At 35.8% G+C, this 13,644-nt stretch overlaps 1 protein-coding gene across 10 annotated transcripts in view; it reads left to right on the top strand.

Annotated features, from left to right (window-relative positions):
* nfasca (neurofascin homolog (chicken) a) overlaps positions 1–13,644 on the top strand; it is a 62,951-nt gene that overhangs the window by 32,582 nt on the left and 16,725 nt on the right. For 8 of the 10 annotated variants that reach the window (XM_067388173.1, XM_067388171.1, XM_067388167.1 and 5 more), the window contains 17 exons: positions 1,462–1,573; positions 1,875–2,059; positions 2,159–2,290; positions 2,410–2,553; positions 2,642–2,753; positions 3,171–3,337; positions 3,487–3,634; positions 4,206–4,336; positions 4,715–4,756; positions 4,883–4,984; positions 6,036–6,233; positions 6,381–6,451; positions 6,537–6,759; positions 6,845–6,960; positions 8,267–8,477; positions 8,593–8,712; positions 8,877–9,050. In XM_067388173.1, the coding sequence (XP_067244274.1) occupies positions 1,462–1,573; positions 1,875–2,059; positions 2,159–2,290; positions 2,410–2,553; positions 2,642–2,753; positions 3,171–3,337; positions 3,487–3,634; positions 4,206–4,336; positions 4,715–4,756; positions 4,883–4,984; positions 6,036–6,233; positions 6,381–6,451; positions 6,537–6,759; positions 6,845–6,960; positions 8,267–8,477; positions 8,593–8,712; positions 8,877–9,050 (2,388 nt within the window). Of the gene's footprint in view, positions 1–1,461; positions 1,574–1,874; positions 2,060–2,158; positions 2,291–2,409; positions 2,554–2,641; positions 2,754–3,170; positions 3,338–3,486; positions 3,635–4,205; positions 4,337–4,714; positions 4,757–4,882; positions 4,985–6,035; positions 6,234–6,380; positions 6,452–6,536; positions 6,760–6,844; positions 6,961–8,266; positions 8,478–8,592; positions 8,713–8,876; positions 9,051–13,090; positions 13,404–13,644 lie in introns of those variants that run through there. The other 2 variants (XM_067388176.1, XM_067388174.1) reach the window with 2 other exon arrangements.

The following is a 13,644-nucleotide window of genomic DNA, read 5'->3' as shown; positions in this document are numbered from 1 at the left end:
ATATATATATATATATATATATATATATATATATATATATATATATATATATATATATATATATATATATGGTTCGCTTTAATATATACAGGTGACTAGGGTTTACTGACAGACATAGGCTTATAAAGCTATCTTGGTTCTTGTCTCAAACATATAGTCTATACCAGGGCATTGTGGGGTCGCACTGACAGAGAACTGGCACCGCTGTCACCACAGACACACGTGACAGTGGCGTGAAACATGTGTTCCTGGCAGCTTCATAGTCTAATCTCCCAGGCGTCATCCTCCCACTTAATGTCACCAACAATGGCTGTTGTCACTGCCTCTCCAAGAGCACTGTTTGCAATGCTAATAGCTGAGAGCTAATCTTACTGCTAGATATACATTACAATAGAGACTAATACTGCCATGCTCATCAAGTCTTCCTCAGGGAGAAGATTGTCCGTGTCTTCACATAACCAGGGTTTTATGTCCACAACTAACCATCTGTCTGTCGTCACAGTTCTTGATTCTTCTTTCATGCTTATGTTGTTTTTGCATAAAGATTTCAAATTATTTTACAGAAATACAACAACAACAACAGTGTATTATGTTGCCATTTGTTTGAAATAAGATATAACGTTCATAACGTTTTTTGTTTAAGAAATTAATACTTTTATTCAGCAAGGGTGCATTCAGTTGATCAAAAGTGACAGTAAAGACATTTATGAATAAATGCTTTTCTTTTGAACTTTGTATTTACCAAAGTATCCGTAATTATCAATTATTATCAAATTATCATGGTTTCCACAAAAATATAAGCAACTCAACCATTTTTAAAACAGTAATAACATTGCCTAATATTACTGTTTGTACTGTATTTTTGATCAAATAAATGCAGCCTTGGTGAGCATAAGAGACTTACTGACCCTACATTTGTCAGAAATTATATATATATATATATATATATATATTCTTTTTTTTTTTTGTAACTTTTGTGCTTATGCATATTCTTATGCTGATAATGTGACATTTTGTTTTGGTTGAATTCTTTGAAGTTTAAAAAAAAAATAGCACTGATAAAAAAACATTTATTTCCTGTATTCCTGTATTGTTCTTCACATGAGACATGTACCGTAAGTATTGGAACACTGTTTTCACCTTAGAGTAAAATAAATAAATAAAAAAGCTAATTCTGACTTTGTTTCCCACAACTGTGACTGTATATCTCACAATGTGACTTTATTTCTTAGTTTAAAATTACCGTTATATTTTTTACTTGCTTAATGTGTGGAAACAGGCTCCTATAGTCTTACCAACACATTACTGATCATTATTAATAAATAATATTGATTATTTTTTAATAATATTGTTCATTAATATTGTTCATTTGCAAGTTGAATCTCTTAAGAGTTGAAGCTCTTAACTCAAACCCCTGTCTCTTTTTGTGCATGTTAACAAGTTTCTCCTTCTTTTCCACAGCACGTAATGTACCAGAATCCCAGCCTACCTTTCTGTCTCCGAAGGGCTTGTCCAGCTCCAAGATGGTGCTCCGAGGGGAACAGCTTCTTCTGGAGTGTATAGCAGCAGGAGTGTGAGTGTATACCGGTGTTATTTTAGTATTTTTATATAATGGTTTAGTATTTCTTAATATTTAGAAGTAGCTTTAATTTATTTAGAAGTAGTTTATATATATTTTAGTTTTAGTAATTTTAGTATTTCAACTAAAATTTTATTTCAGCTTTATTACGACTGCTGAAAAGTTCTTAATAGTTTTAGTTTTAGTTAACAATAACAGCACTGATGTATACGACACATTCGGTTCCTAAAACACAAATTACTTCAGTATTAGTATGTTCTAACGTCCTGTTGTTTTTCTTCAACTCTTTCCCCAGCCCAACTCCTACCATTAATTGGTTCAAAAGAGGAGGAGACCTGCCAGCAAAAAAAGTCAAGCTTGAGAACTTCAATAAAACTTTACGCATCCTTGATGTGTCCGAAGAAGACTCTGGCGGCTACATCTGCATGGCCAGCAACAAGATCGGCAGCATTCGCCACTCCGTTGAAGTCCAGGTCAAAGGTGGGCCTTATAGATTAAAAGCAACTGATGCTTCTTGTTCATGACATATATGCTCTTTCTTTTATCTGACTTCTACAATTTCTTTATTGCCCTGAAAAGCTGCACCCTATTGGCTAGATAAGCCCACCAATCTGGTGCTTGCCCCTGATGAGAATGGACGGTTGGTATGTCGTGCCAATGGGAACCCTAAACCCACTATCCAATGGCTGGTGAATGGGGAACCTATTGAAAGTGAGTCAGCTGTTTTAACAGTTTTAACAGTTGGAATCATAAAGCAGATTCCAGATTCCAGATTCTTTGCTGCCACAAAGCAGGAATGCATACTTTTTTTTCTGCTCTTTGTGTAACAGCTTCACTACCAAACCCAAACCAGCAAGTTCTTGGTGACACCATCATGTTCCATTCGGTCCAGATCGGCGGCAGCGCAGTGTACCAGTGTAACGCCTCCAATGAGCACGGTTACCTACTGGCCAATGCTTTTGTCAGCATCCTGGGTAAAAACAACGGAGTCAATCGCTCAAAATGTTCAGCGAGGGTATATAATGCACAGATTGTGAAATGTGAGTGTTGTTTTCTTCCCAGACATGGCACCACGAATGCTAGGCCCAAAGAACCAGCTGATCAAAGTAATTGAAAACAACAGGACATTCCTCGACTGCCCTTTCTTTGGCTCACCGTTCCCTTTACTGCGCTGGTGAGCTTTATTGTGAAATATTATTACAAATTAAAATAACAGGTTTTTTTTATTTTCATGTTATAAAATGTGATTCCTGGAATTTTCAGCATCATTACTCCAGTCTTCAGTGTCACATGATTCTTCAGAAATCATTCTAAAAAGCTGATTTGGTGTTCAAGAATCATTTATTATTATTATCAATGTTAAAAACAGTTGTGCTGCTTAATGTTTTTGTGGAAACTGACATGTTCAACAGAACAGCATTTATTTGAAATCTTTTGTAACATTATAATTGTTATTACTGTCACTTTTTATTAATTTAATGCATTCTTGCTGAATGAAAGTATTCATTTCTTTAAAAAAAAAACTTACTGACCACAAACTTTTGAATGGTAGTTCATTTGGGGGGGAAATCTAATATACATGTGTGTTCAGGTTTAAGAATGGCCTAGGCAGTGGTCTGGATGGTGGTCATTACAAGCTGTACCACAATGGTACATTGGAGATCAAGCAAGCCCGACCAGAAGACCAAGGCACCTACACCTGCGTCGCCAGCAACATCCTGGGCAAGATGGAGAATCAGGTGCGCCTGGAAGTTAAAGGTGAGATCGGAAGCATTAATCATTAAGTCAGACCTGTACATTTGCAAACAAGCTGTGACATTTTAATCAAGAAAACTCATTACATTATTGTGAACCCATGTGTGAACCCGTGAATGCCTTCATTTACTCTGTGTTGTGCTTCATTTCAGAGCCTACAAGAATAGTTCGGGCACCCGAGCATATCACACAACCCAGAGGAAGCACGGTTCGCTTTGACTGTCGAGTTAAACATGATCCTTCCCTTACTGCTCCGGTCACATGGCTGAAAGATGACAAACCTCTCAGCTTCAACTGGATGTAATGTCGCAAAACATCACATTTCTATACTATTTTTCACCTTTATATACCAAATTCACTTTTAGCAGAAAGAAGTCTTTTATGCTCATCAAGGCTTAATATATTTAATTTTAAAAAATAATTTTAATGTATTTAAAATGTAATTTCTTCCTGTGATGTCAAAGCTGAATTTTAAGCAGCCATTACTTCAGTCTTCAGTGTCACATGATCCTTAGGAAATCATTCTATGCTGATTGCTGCTGAAACATTTCTTATTATTACCAATGTTGAATTTTTAATTTTTTTTCAGTATTATTTGATGAATGGGTAGTTTAAAAGAACAGCATTTATATATATATATATATATATATATATATATATATATATATATATATATATATATATATATATATATATATATATATATATATATATATATATATATATATAATGTATAATTGTTTTTTTGTTTTTTGAAAAATGTAAAAGTCTTTTCTGTCAATTTTGATCAATTTAATGCAAATTCAAATTTCAGGAAAAAAAACAAAAAAACTTTTGAATGTTACTGACATCAAATTCCTGTATGTTTTAGGGGCCGGTTGAAAAAGGAGGATGACTCCTTGACTATTCAAAATGTCAATCCAGAAGATGGAGGAACCTACACATGCATTGCCAAAACTGAGATAGATGAGGACTCTGCCTCAGCTCGCCTTACAGTTATAGGTATACACACACACACACACACACACACACACACACACACACACATACACACAAACACACGCACACACACACCTTACAATAAATGTAGGTCCTTTTTCATGCACCTTTATAATAAATACTAAGTGGATATGGGCATGTGGAACAGTCACATGTCACATATCCAGAGAATATTAAACTTCCCTAAATAATTTTTTTTTTTTTTTTTTTACTTTTGTAACTTATAGATCTGTCCCTCTTAAAATAAAGCATGTTTTCTTAATAGTTTGCTTGAAGATTACTACTGTTGTGCCTCCTTCGTTAGCTATTGTTTCTCATTTTATTTATCTACTAATAGTCACACTAACCCTTGACCTCTGACCTTTGACCTTTACCTCATAGAGGATGACATCTCTTCTGCCTCAAATCGTAGTGCCTCTGCAGGTAACATATCTAGGACAGTTATTTCTAATGTCCAATTAAAGCCTCTAACAATGAATCTTAACCTCTGAGAATAATTAGTGCTGTTGTAAGTTAACATGGCTAATTTAGTATACTGTTCTCTTCCAGGTCGACCCGACCCCCCTCAGGATCTTGAGCTCTCGGACCCTTCAGCACGTAGTGTCAGACTCACCTGGGTGCCTGGGAATGAAAATAACAGTCCTGTTACACGTAAGTTCAGAGTTCAGATCAAGTCTCAAGTCTTTTGAAGTTCAATGAATTAAGTTTGTCATCACCTTTTTCACTGCTTTTAATGGTGCTCTTGTGTTTACTTACCTCTAAAAAAAAAAAAAAAAAAAAAAAACAAGTCACGCAAATATGACCTATTAAAATAAGCGTTTAAAATATGTGCTGTTGTGGTGTTTCCATTGCAAACTTCTGAGTAAATGATTAAAGATTTTTTCATAATCAGTGTTGCCAACTATTTTCAAAGGAAAGAAGCTAAAACCTGCTCGAAAAGTCACAAAATGTCACTAGATGACGGCATGCAATTAGCATATTTGTGACGTAATCGTGTTTTATTTTTATTCTGCCTAATGTCAGCACTTTATATCTGTTTTTTCTTCTAATCCATGTCCACATACTGTATGTTAATATATGATATAGCCATATGTCCTATAACTCTATTCTCTTTTACATATTTTCTGTCAGACAACGAAATGAGTATGATATAGTGAGTATGATATAAAGAGTGTGAGGAGGAGTGTGATCCAAAAAGTCACTAGATTTGTCACTATGTGCTTTTTTGAAAGAAGTCACTAAAGGGGTCTGGAAAATCTCTAAATCTAGAGACATTGTTTATTTTTTTGAACATTCTCTTTGGTTGGTTGGTTTTTAACATTTGCACAAAGAAAAATTCCAACAAAATTCACTTTGCTGATACAGTATGCAATAATATTCTTCCATATGTAAATGATTTATATTTGAACACAGGTAATGATATACAGAGACATTGTTTCTAAGTCGCCATGATGCCATCTACAAGTGTATAGATTCTGTCTTGTCTCTCAGCCTTAAGTATATGAGTTTTACCTGAATCAAAATATAATTTTATCTTTAATATAACTGCTGTTTTTAGTCTACCATTAAAATACTCAGACTTGAGTTTCCCTCTATTTGCAAAACTGATATATCTACCTCTTCCTTTTTAATGACTAATATAAGGAATTTAAACTCAAACAGTTTTTACAGATATTATAATCATTTCCTTTGATTACTACAGATTTCCTCGTCCAGTTTGAAGAGGACAGGTGGGAGCCGGGGAAGTGGCAGAACCTGTCTATATATGATGGCAACCTAAACTCCGTTAACCTGCAGCTGTCACCCTTTGTCAACTACCAGTTCAGAGTGATTGCAATCAATGCTGTGGGCCAGAGTCAACCCAGCCACCCCTCTTCACGCTATCAGACCAGTGGTGCCCGTAAGTGATCAGTTATATCGCCCTCATAGGAGAATTTGTTCAAAAATGTACATTTGTGCTTTTTATGCAGATATAGACATTTTAGCTGGTTAGTGTTATATTAAAATTATAACTTGAGACATACTAACATATAATGACTTGTTTCAGCTCCTGATGTCATCCCAGGTGGTCTTAAAGGCTGGGGAAGCAAGAAGAACAACATGGAGATCACATGGCAGGTAAATGAATTGGCTTTATTGAAATACCTTAAAAAATGAGACAGATGTGACTGTTAGTAAACTAATGTATCTGTACATGTCACAGGCCCTTCACAACATAGAAAGGAATGGGCCAAACCTGCGATACGTGGTCTCTTGGAGAAGAAAAGACACAGAGGAAGAGTGGAATAACATAACTACAACCAGAGCAAAGCACATTATCCCTGATACAGACACCTATGTCCCATTCGAGATCAAAATACAGGCTGTTAATGACTTTGGACATAGCCCAGAGTCAAACATAGTCATCGGTTATTCTGGGGAAGACAGTAAGCTCTAACATTTCATATTTAATGACACTTTTATAGTCATTCACAGTGGTGGATCTTGTACTTATACTATTTCTCCCATCAGAACCGTCTGCTGCACCAACAGAACTCAGGGTGTCGAAGATCAACAGCACTAAAGTTAATGTTCACTGGGTGCCTGTGGACCCCAGAACTGTGAACGGAGAGTTTAAAGAGTACAAGGTGAGTGACCACAAGCATGACACAAAAACATAGAGGATGTTAATGTTAATGTTATATTTATTTATAAATAATAATAATAATAATAATAATAATAATATATATATATATATATATATATATATATATATATATATATATATATATATATATATATATATATATATATATATATATATATATATATATATATATATTATTTATAATTCATATTAATATATTATTTGAATTTTTTATACATATACACTGCTCTCCAAAAGTTTGGAAACGGCCTAAAAGTGGGGTTTTGGACCCCAAAATTGGCATGAATCCTTTTTAATTTGTGATAATTTTGCAATGATAAGGGACAACACTTGAAACTATGAAAACATATTTTATTACATAAACAGTTTATACATGGAAAAAAACTTAAATTTTCAATTCATCAAAATATCCACCATTAGCAGCTGTCTGACCTAAACTGAGTTCTAATTGGTTCATTGTATTCCAAACTTAATTGGCAATCAATGTTGAAGATACTAAGGTGTGCTGACCCAAAAATCTTTTACAAACTTGGGCCAAGTTTAAACCATTAATCAGGCATCACAGCTGGCAAAGGGGCATGTCTGACTTTGACATGTAAATATTGCCATTATCATGTAATCAAAATGAAAATTATTATTGCTGGTTGTAACACGGTTAGTAGTTGTGGGAAGAAGGAGACGGGAACCGGCGAACGTTCAACAAAACTTTAATTCAAAATAAACGAAGAACGAAAATAAAGTAATGCCGGCAGACCCTCGCGGACGTCTGCCGGCCACACAAACATAATAAAACATAAAATAAAGTCCAGGCCTGGTCCTCTCTCGTCCTTCACTGTAGTCGCTCCTCCTTTTATGCTCCCGGAGCTCCTCTGTGAGGGACTCAAGACCGGTGCGTCTCCCAGGTAACGCTCATTAACACTCGCGCCACCGGCCTCGCGCCGTTCCCTCACGGCTCTCGCCCACCCTGGTCGCCACACTGGTCTTCAATGATAATGTCAAGTTACTTTAATGTATTTACTCCAAAAAAATTAGGATTTATGCTGATATCATCCAAAACCACACCACACCCAGCTTTTGGAGGGCGTGGTCATATATATATATATATAATTCATATTAATATATCATTATATAAATGTTATTTATATATATATATATATATATATATATATATATATATATATATATATATATATATATATATATATATATATATATATATATATTAGTGCTGAAATGATTGAATTTGCTAACATTGCTAAGTCTCATATCTTTTATCATATTCTCAGTTGTACTACTGGCGGGAGTCCAGCCTCATAAAGGGCCTGAAAGTGAATAAGACAAAGTTGCATAAAGGTTTCTTCACCACTGCCGAACATCCCTCTGGTATCCTGACAGAGCTTTTTCCATACAGCAAATATAAGATGTACATGGTGGTGGCTAATAGAGAATATGAAGGACCACAAAGCAACACTGTGGAGTTTTACACGAAGGAGGGAGGTAGGATTCACCATGCTCTGCTTTAGTGATGTAGATTTAGCTATAATGAGACATCAAATATGTGATGTCTGTAACAAAAGGCAGAATATGAATGGCTTTCACATTCCTTTCATAGAGCCAGGGGCTCCAAAGTACTTTAGGATTCAAAGGCACACAGACGTGGTTCACCTGAAGTGGGACAAGCCACTGGAGCCAAACGGTATCCTGATTGGATACACACTCCAATACCACACAGGTGAGCTGACCTTACACCATAGGAAGCCTCAAAAATGAGTAAATACACATTTAATAAGCAACGAGTTACATGCCTAGTTTCTCTTTAGTCTGGAATACATTACCCAAGTTTTGCCCAGATATTTGTTATCATTTTTTTTTAAAAAGTGTCCTGTTCTACTCTAGTGAACGGGACACAGATGGGAGAGAGGAAGGTCCAGAGTTTTCCAGCCAATGTTACGGAGTTCCTCATGAATCTGCCTAACCGCTTCACACGGTTCAAGTTCTACCTAGCAGCTCGCACACAAGTCGGCGCAGGAGAGGTGTATGCCGTGGAGTCGCCACATTTCGCGAATGAAGGTCAGCAAGAAAGTCGTGTCGCTTTGTATTCTGTCGCTGTGAGCTGTTAGTGAATCTGAGAGCAGAATCATTGGGTGTTCTTGTCTGTGCTCCACCCTGTTGTTCTCTTTCCTTCTAATAATACTTTTCTGTCTCATTGTTTCCTGATGCTTTGTGGTGTCTTTAACTCAATCTGTTTCTCTCTTAACTGCTTCATTTCTTCTTTGTCTTCTCTGACTTGCTCTCACCTGTCTCCCCTCTTCTCCTCCTGTCTTTCCTGTGGTGTTGACTGAAGGCACCCCAGATACTGACTCTTCAGTTGTAGGTAATGGGGGAATGGACTGTCTGCCTGCCTGCCCGTTTATCTCTTGCCCTGCAATCTGTCTCTGCTTCAGCCTCTGTCTGTCTTTCCCTCAAATACTGTCTATCTAATACATATCTAAAAATATGACAGTGCAGCTGAGTACTTAAACTCACAGCCACACTTGAGATCAAATTTATTGTAAATTATGCTCTCAAAATTGTGAACAAAAGTTTTCTTACATAATTGTGCTTCTAAATGTATCTTTCTTTACATATATTTTTTACTTGGGAGAGTATTTGAAATTGTTTTTGAAAAGATATATATTTATGAAATTTTGCTTGGTGCCTCAAGTGCAGGAATTGCACACTTCACCTTTAACTCTTATGTTTTCCTTGATGGAAAAACACAGCTCAACTGCACTGTCTATTAATGCCTGTCCCGATATGTCTGCCTTCATGTTCATGTGTGCTTTCAGGGATGGGCTACACTCTTGCACTTTTGTGAAGTCACTGAATCTGCTCTCAGTGTAGATGATTAAAGTTTTATCTCTTTATGATGCTGCTAAGATGCTGTTTTGCCACATAAATAAGATTAAAGTCATGTGTGGCTCTGATGTAATTTGTGATTTATCGATTGACCCCTAATCCCTGACGGCACTTCGCTACTTTAGCCCTGACATCTCTTCCTACCACATGCCTGCTTGGCATATCCCAGCATGCTCTCCTCATCATTTTGGTTTAAAATCTAGCCAGAAGCCAGAATTAAACACTTTGTAGTTTGGGAAACAATGACCTCTAGTGGTGATGCTTTGATATAGTCGTTGTTTTAGAGGAAGGGATATTAATATTCAAGTGATGATCAAATATGGACATTTCCGAACGCTGTTACAGAAGCTAATCACAATGGCAAGCTAATTTAAAAACTGTTTGTGTAGTTAATAGCAATTTCTCCAACAATTCTCACTGTAGAAGGGATAGTTCACCCAAAAATGAAAATTCTGTCATCATTTACTCCCCATCAAGTTGTTTCAAACCTGTATACATTTCTTTGTTCTGGTGTACACAAAGGAAGATATTTGGAAGAATGATTGTAACCAAGCAGATCTGGCCCCCCATTGACTGTCATAGTATTTTTTCCCTATTATAATAGTAAATGGGTGGCGAGATCTGCTTGGTTCCAAATAACCATGCACTTTGTGTTGATAGTACTGAAATATCAGTTTTCTCTTTCTCTGGTGGAAATAAAGAGCAAATTGTCACTAATACTGAATTAATATAGTATTGTATTCGAGGATAGCAGTTAAACAATAAGCCCATTGAATTGTACCTGTTGAAACATTAGCCATTTTTCTTTATTAAAATAACATTTTTAGATTAACATACATGTTGCAGATAGTCAGAGAGAGCAGTGTGCGTTTTATTATGTAAATGACTACTTTCCTGTGCCATTTGCTCTTTGAAAGTGGATGGAAATGATGCAAAATTATGATTAATACCCCAAAATGTCAAATCTATCAGCATTTTCGTAGTTAATTAATGCTGTGAACATGCAAAACTAAGCTTTACAAAAATGGCAGAGTTTTTCTCTTTTCAATCATGCAAATTATGTTGTGTAAGCTTACAATGAAAAATAGCCTGAGTTGAAATGCAGTTATGCTAATATGGATGAGGTGCAGCTGCGTATAGAGCAGTATAAATGGAGTGATGATGTTTGGCTGTGAATCCATCCATGACAAAAATGGCAGAATAGTAAATAAGTGTATTTGTAAAGCAATTATGGGCTGTTTTCTACTGTGTCTTCAGATTGATGTTTATGTGCAGCTTGTACATGTGCAGGTCAAATGTCAGAAATGATACATGAAAGTGAGAATTAGATAAGGCTACGCTGCAGATAGTGAGTGTTGTGCTGATTAATAATTAAAAAGAATACATGTTAAATCAGCTCACCATTAGTCCGTTGCTTATGCAATGCACGCCGCCGCTTGCTTGTGCCACCTTTATTTCTCTTTTACCAAGCAATTTTTTTATTTTGTGTCAGTCAGACGGAGACATACAGGTAAGAGTGCACTGAATTGTTGGCTGATTGGCTGTGTTGATCTGAAATCACATTCACATCCATTAGCATGTCTTGGTCTGGCAAATCTTAATGTCGCCAAGCACTCCGGGACTTTCTGACATGGGCTGTCTGGCTTAACCTTCCCAACATAGTATGGATTGCTCTCACTTTTTAGTTGAGTTTGGAAACTGCTTATATAGTTTTTGTTATGGATTTGGTCAATGGTACTCAAAGCATCATTGTTTCCAAGGTAAAAGCTTCAGTAAGCAAAGATGTACAATAATGAATAATTTTCATCTTCCATGGTAATGATTCTATCCACTTTGTTCTAATTGATTTTCACACATCTTCTCTTAATGCACTGACAACACTGCAAAAGTATTGTTTAAGTCAAGTCCCAGATATGATTTTATATTTCATAGTTTCAAAATGCCAAGAGATCTGAGAATACTGTTGCATTTTGCAGTTGTCTCTATAGTATTGCAGTGGTTTGTAGTGACCCTATGTTTCCCCTTGGTGGTGCACAACAATCAATTTTTAGATACCCTCTATGCAACCTCTGCAGTATTCCTCAGCGGCATGACGTGCCGACATTCATGCTCGGAAATATCACAAAGTTGTTGCACCATTTCAGTAGATATTTCAGAATGTACTGCAAGCTAAACAAACAATGTAAGCATTAAAAAATAATGGTGTCTTAAAGATGGAAATATTCTTTGAGGCATGACATCATGTCTGGTTATATAGAAGCATAAATGCCTGCCATGAGCAAAGAAATTTGATACTGGCTATGTTCAGAATAGCATACTATTTGGCCACGTACATTATTTTCGCTGTATGCACGGAATACCTAGATCTAGTAATTCTTATATATTTGTATACACATAAATATGCTATATGCACTACCGTTCAAAAGTTTGTGGATGGTAAAATTTTTCAAATGTTTTTGAAAAAGTCTTTATGCTCTCCAAGACTGTATTTATTTTATTAAAATACAGTAAAACTGTTACAATTGTGATTATAACTGTTTCCTATTTTAATACATTTTAATTTATAATATTTGTTATTCAATATTGAGTTTTCAGCATCATTCACGCTTGATCTTTCAGAAAACATTCTAATGATTTGATGCTCAAGAAACATTTCTTATTATTATCAATGTTAAAAATAGTTGTGTTGCTTAATATTTTTGATAAATCCATTCTTTTTAATGATTCTTTGATTAATAGAAAATTTAAAAACAGCATTTATTTTTTTATAAATTTAAATATTTTGTAACATTATAAATATATTTAGTGTTACTTTTGATTTAATGCATCCTTCTTGAAAAGGTATTAATTAATTGCTAAAACATATTTCTCACTGGACTTTTGAACGGTACTCGTATGTGAGTGTGTGTGTGTGTGTATATATATGTATATATTATATCACATTTTATAATACAAAAGTCAAGAGTGCAATAAAACCATTTGTTTCTAATAGCAAGTAGAGTACAATAGATAATATGCAGTATGCCAGTATTCCATTCGGAACATAGCCTCTCTTTCACTAAATTTGTTTTGGAAAAGGGAATTGTGGGAATTCCATTTGATTAACTCATTCTTGTTTGTCTTTTCTCGCATCTCTTTGTCTTTCTTGTGCTGAACCCTGGAACCTCCATATAACGTCTCTCTGTTCTTCCTCTCAACCGTTAACTTTACAGATGCCTCGAAGTTCACAACTCCTCCTCCTCCCCCTCCCCTCTCCACTGACCTAATCCCAACAATACTTACCCCAGAACCAGCCACACCAGCCCCTACAACTGCTGCTCCGCCCAAACCTACTACCACTTCCACCACTACTACTACAACAACTACTACTACTACAACAACCACCACAACTACAACTACTACCACCACTACTACAACAGCTTCCACCACACTTCTTCCTGTTCGGCCCATGTCTCCTAAAACAGTGGATTGGAAAATGCTGGGTATCTGATAAAGACACAGTGTTCATTGGAAAAGCCCACAGTACAGACAAAATAGATGAAATTAGCGTGTCCTTTTGTTTAGATGACATTTATTATGTATGTTTGACTGAGTTAGCAGACAATTTAGGACAGGGGCATGATTGATGTTCGCCCTGTGCCCTCACAGACATACAATACACAGATTACACAGAATTAGTATTGACATTTGCTTTACAAATTGTCTAGCTGCATTAGAAAATTAAATGCATGATGTTGCTCACTAAACTATGAGATATTTAGTAAAA

The sequence above is a fragment of the Chanodichthys erythropterus genome, chromosome 6 (genome assembly GCF_024489055.1).
Source record: "Chanodichthys erythropterus isolate Z2021 chromosome 6, ASM2448905v1, whole genome shotgun sequence".
In the NCBI taxonomy this organism is placed as follows: Eukaryota; Metazoa; Chordata; class Actinopteri; order Cypriniformes; family Xenocyprididae; genus Chanodichthys; species Chanodichthys erythropterus.
Note: the sequence above shows the minus strand (reverse complement) of the source record. Positions and strands in the feature narration are given on the sequence as shown.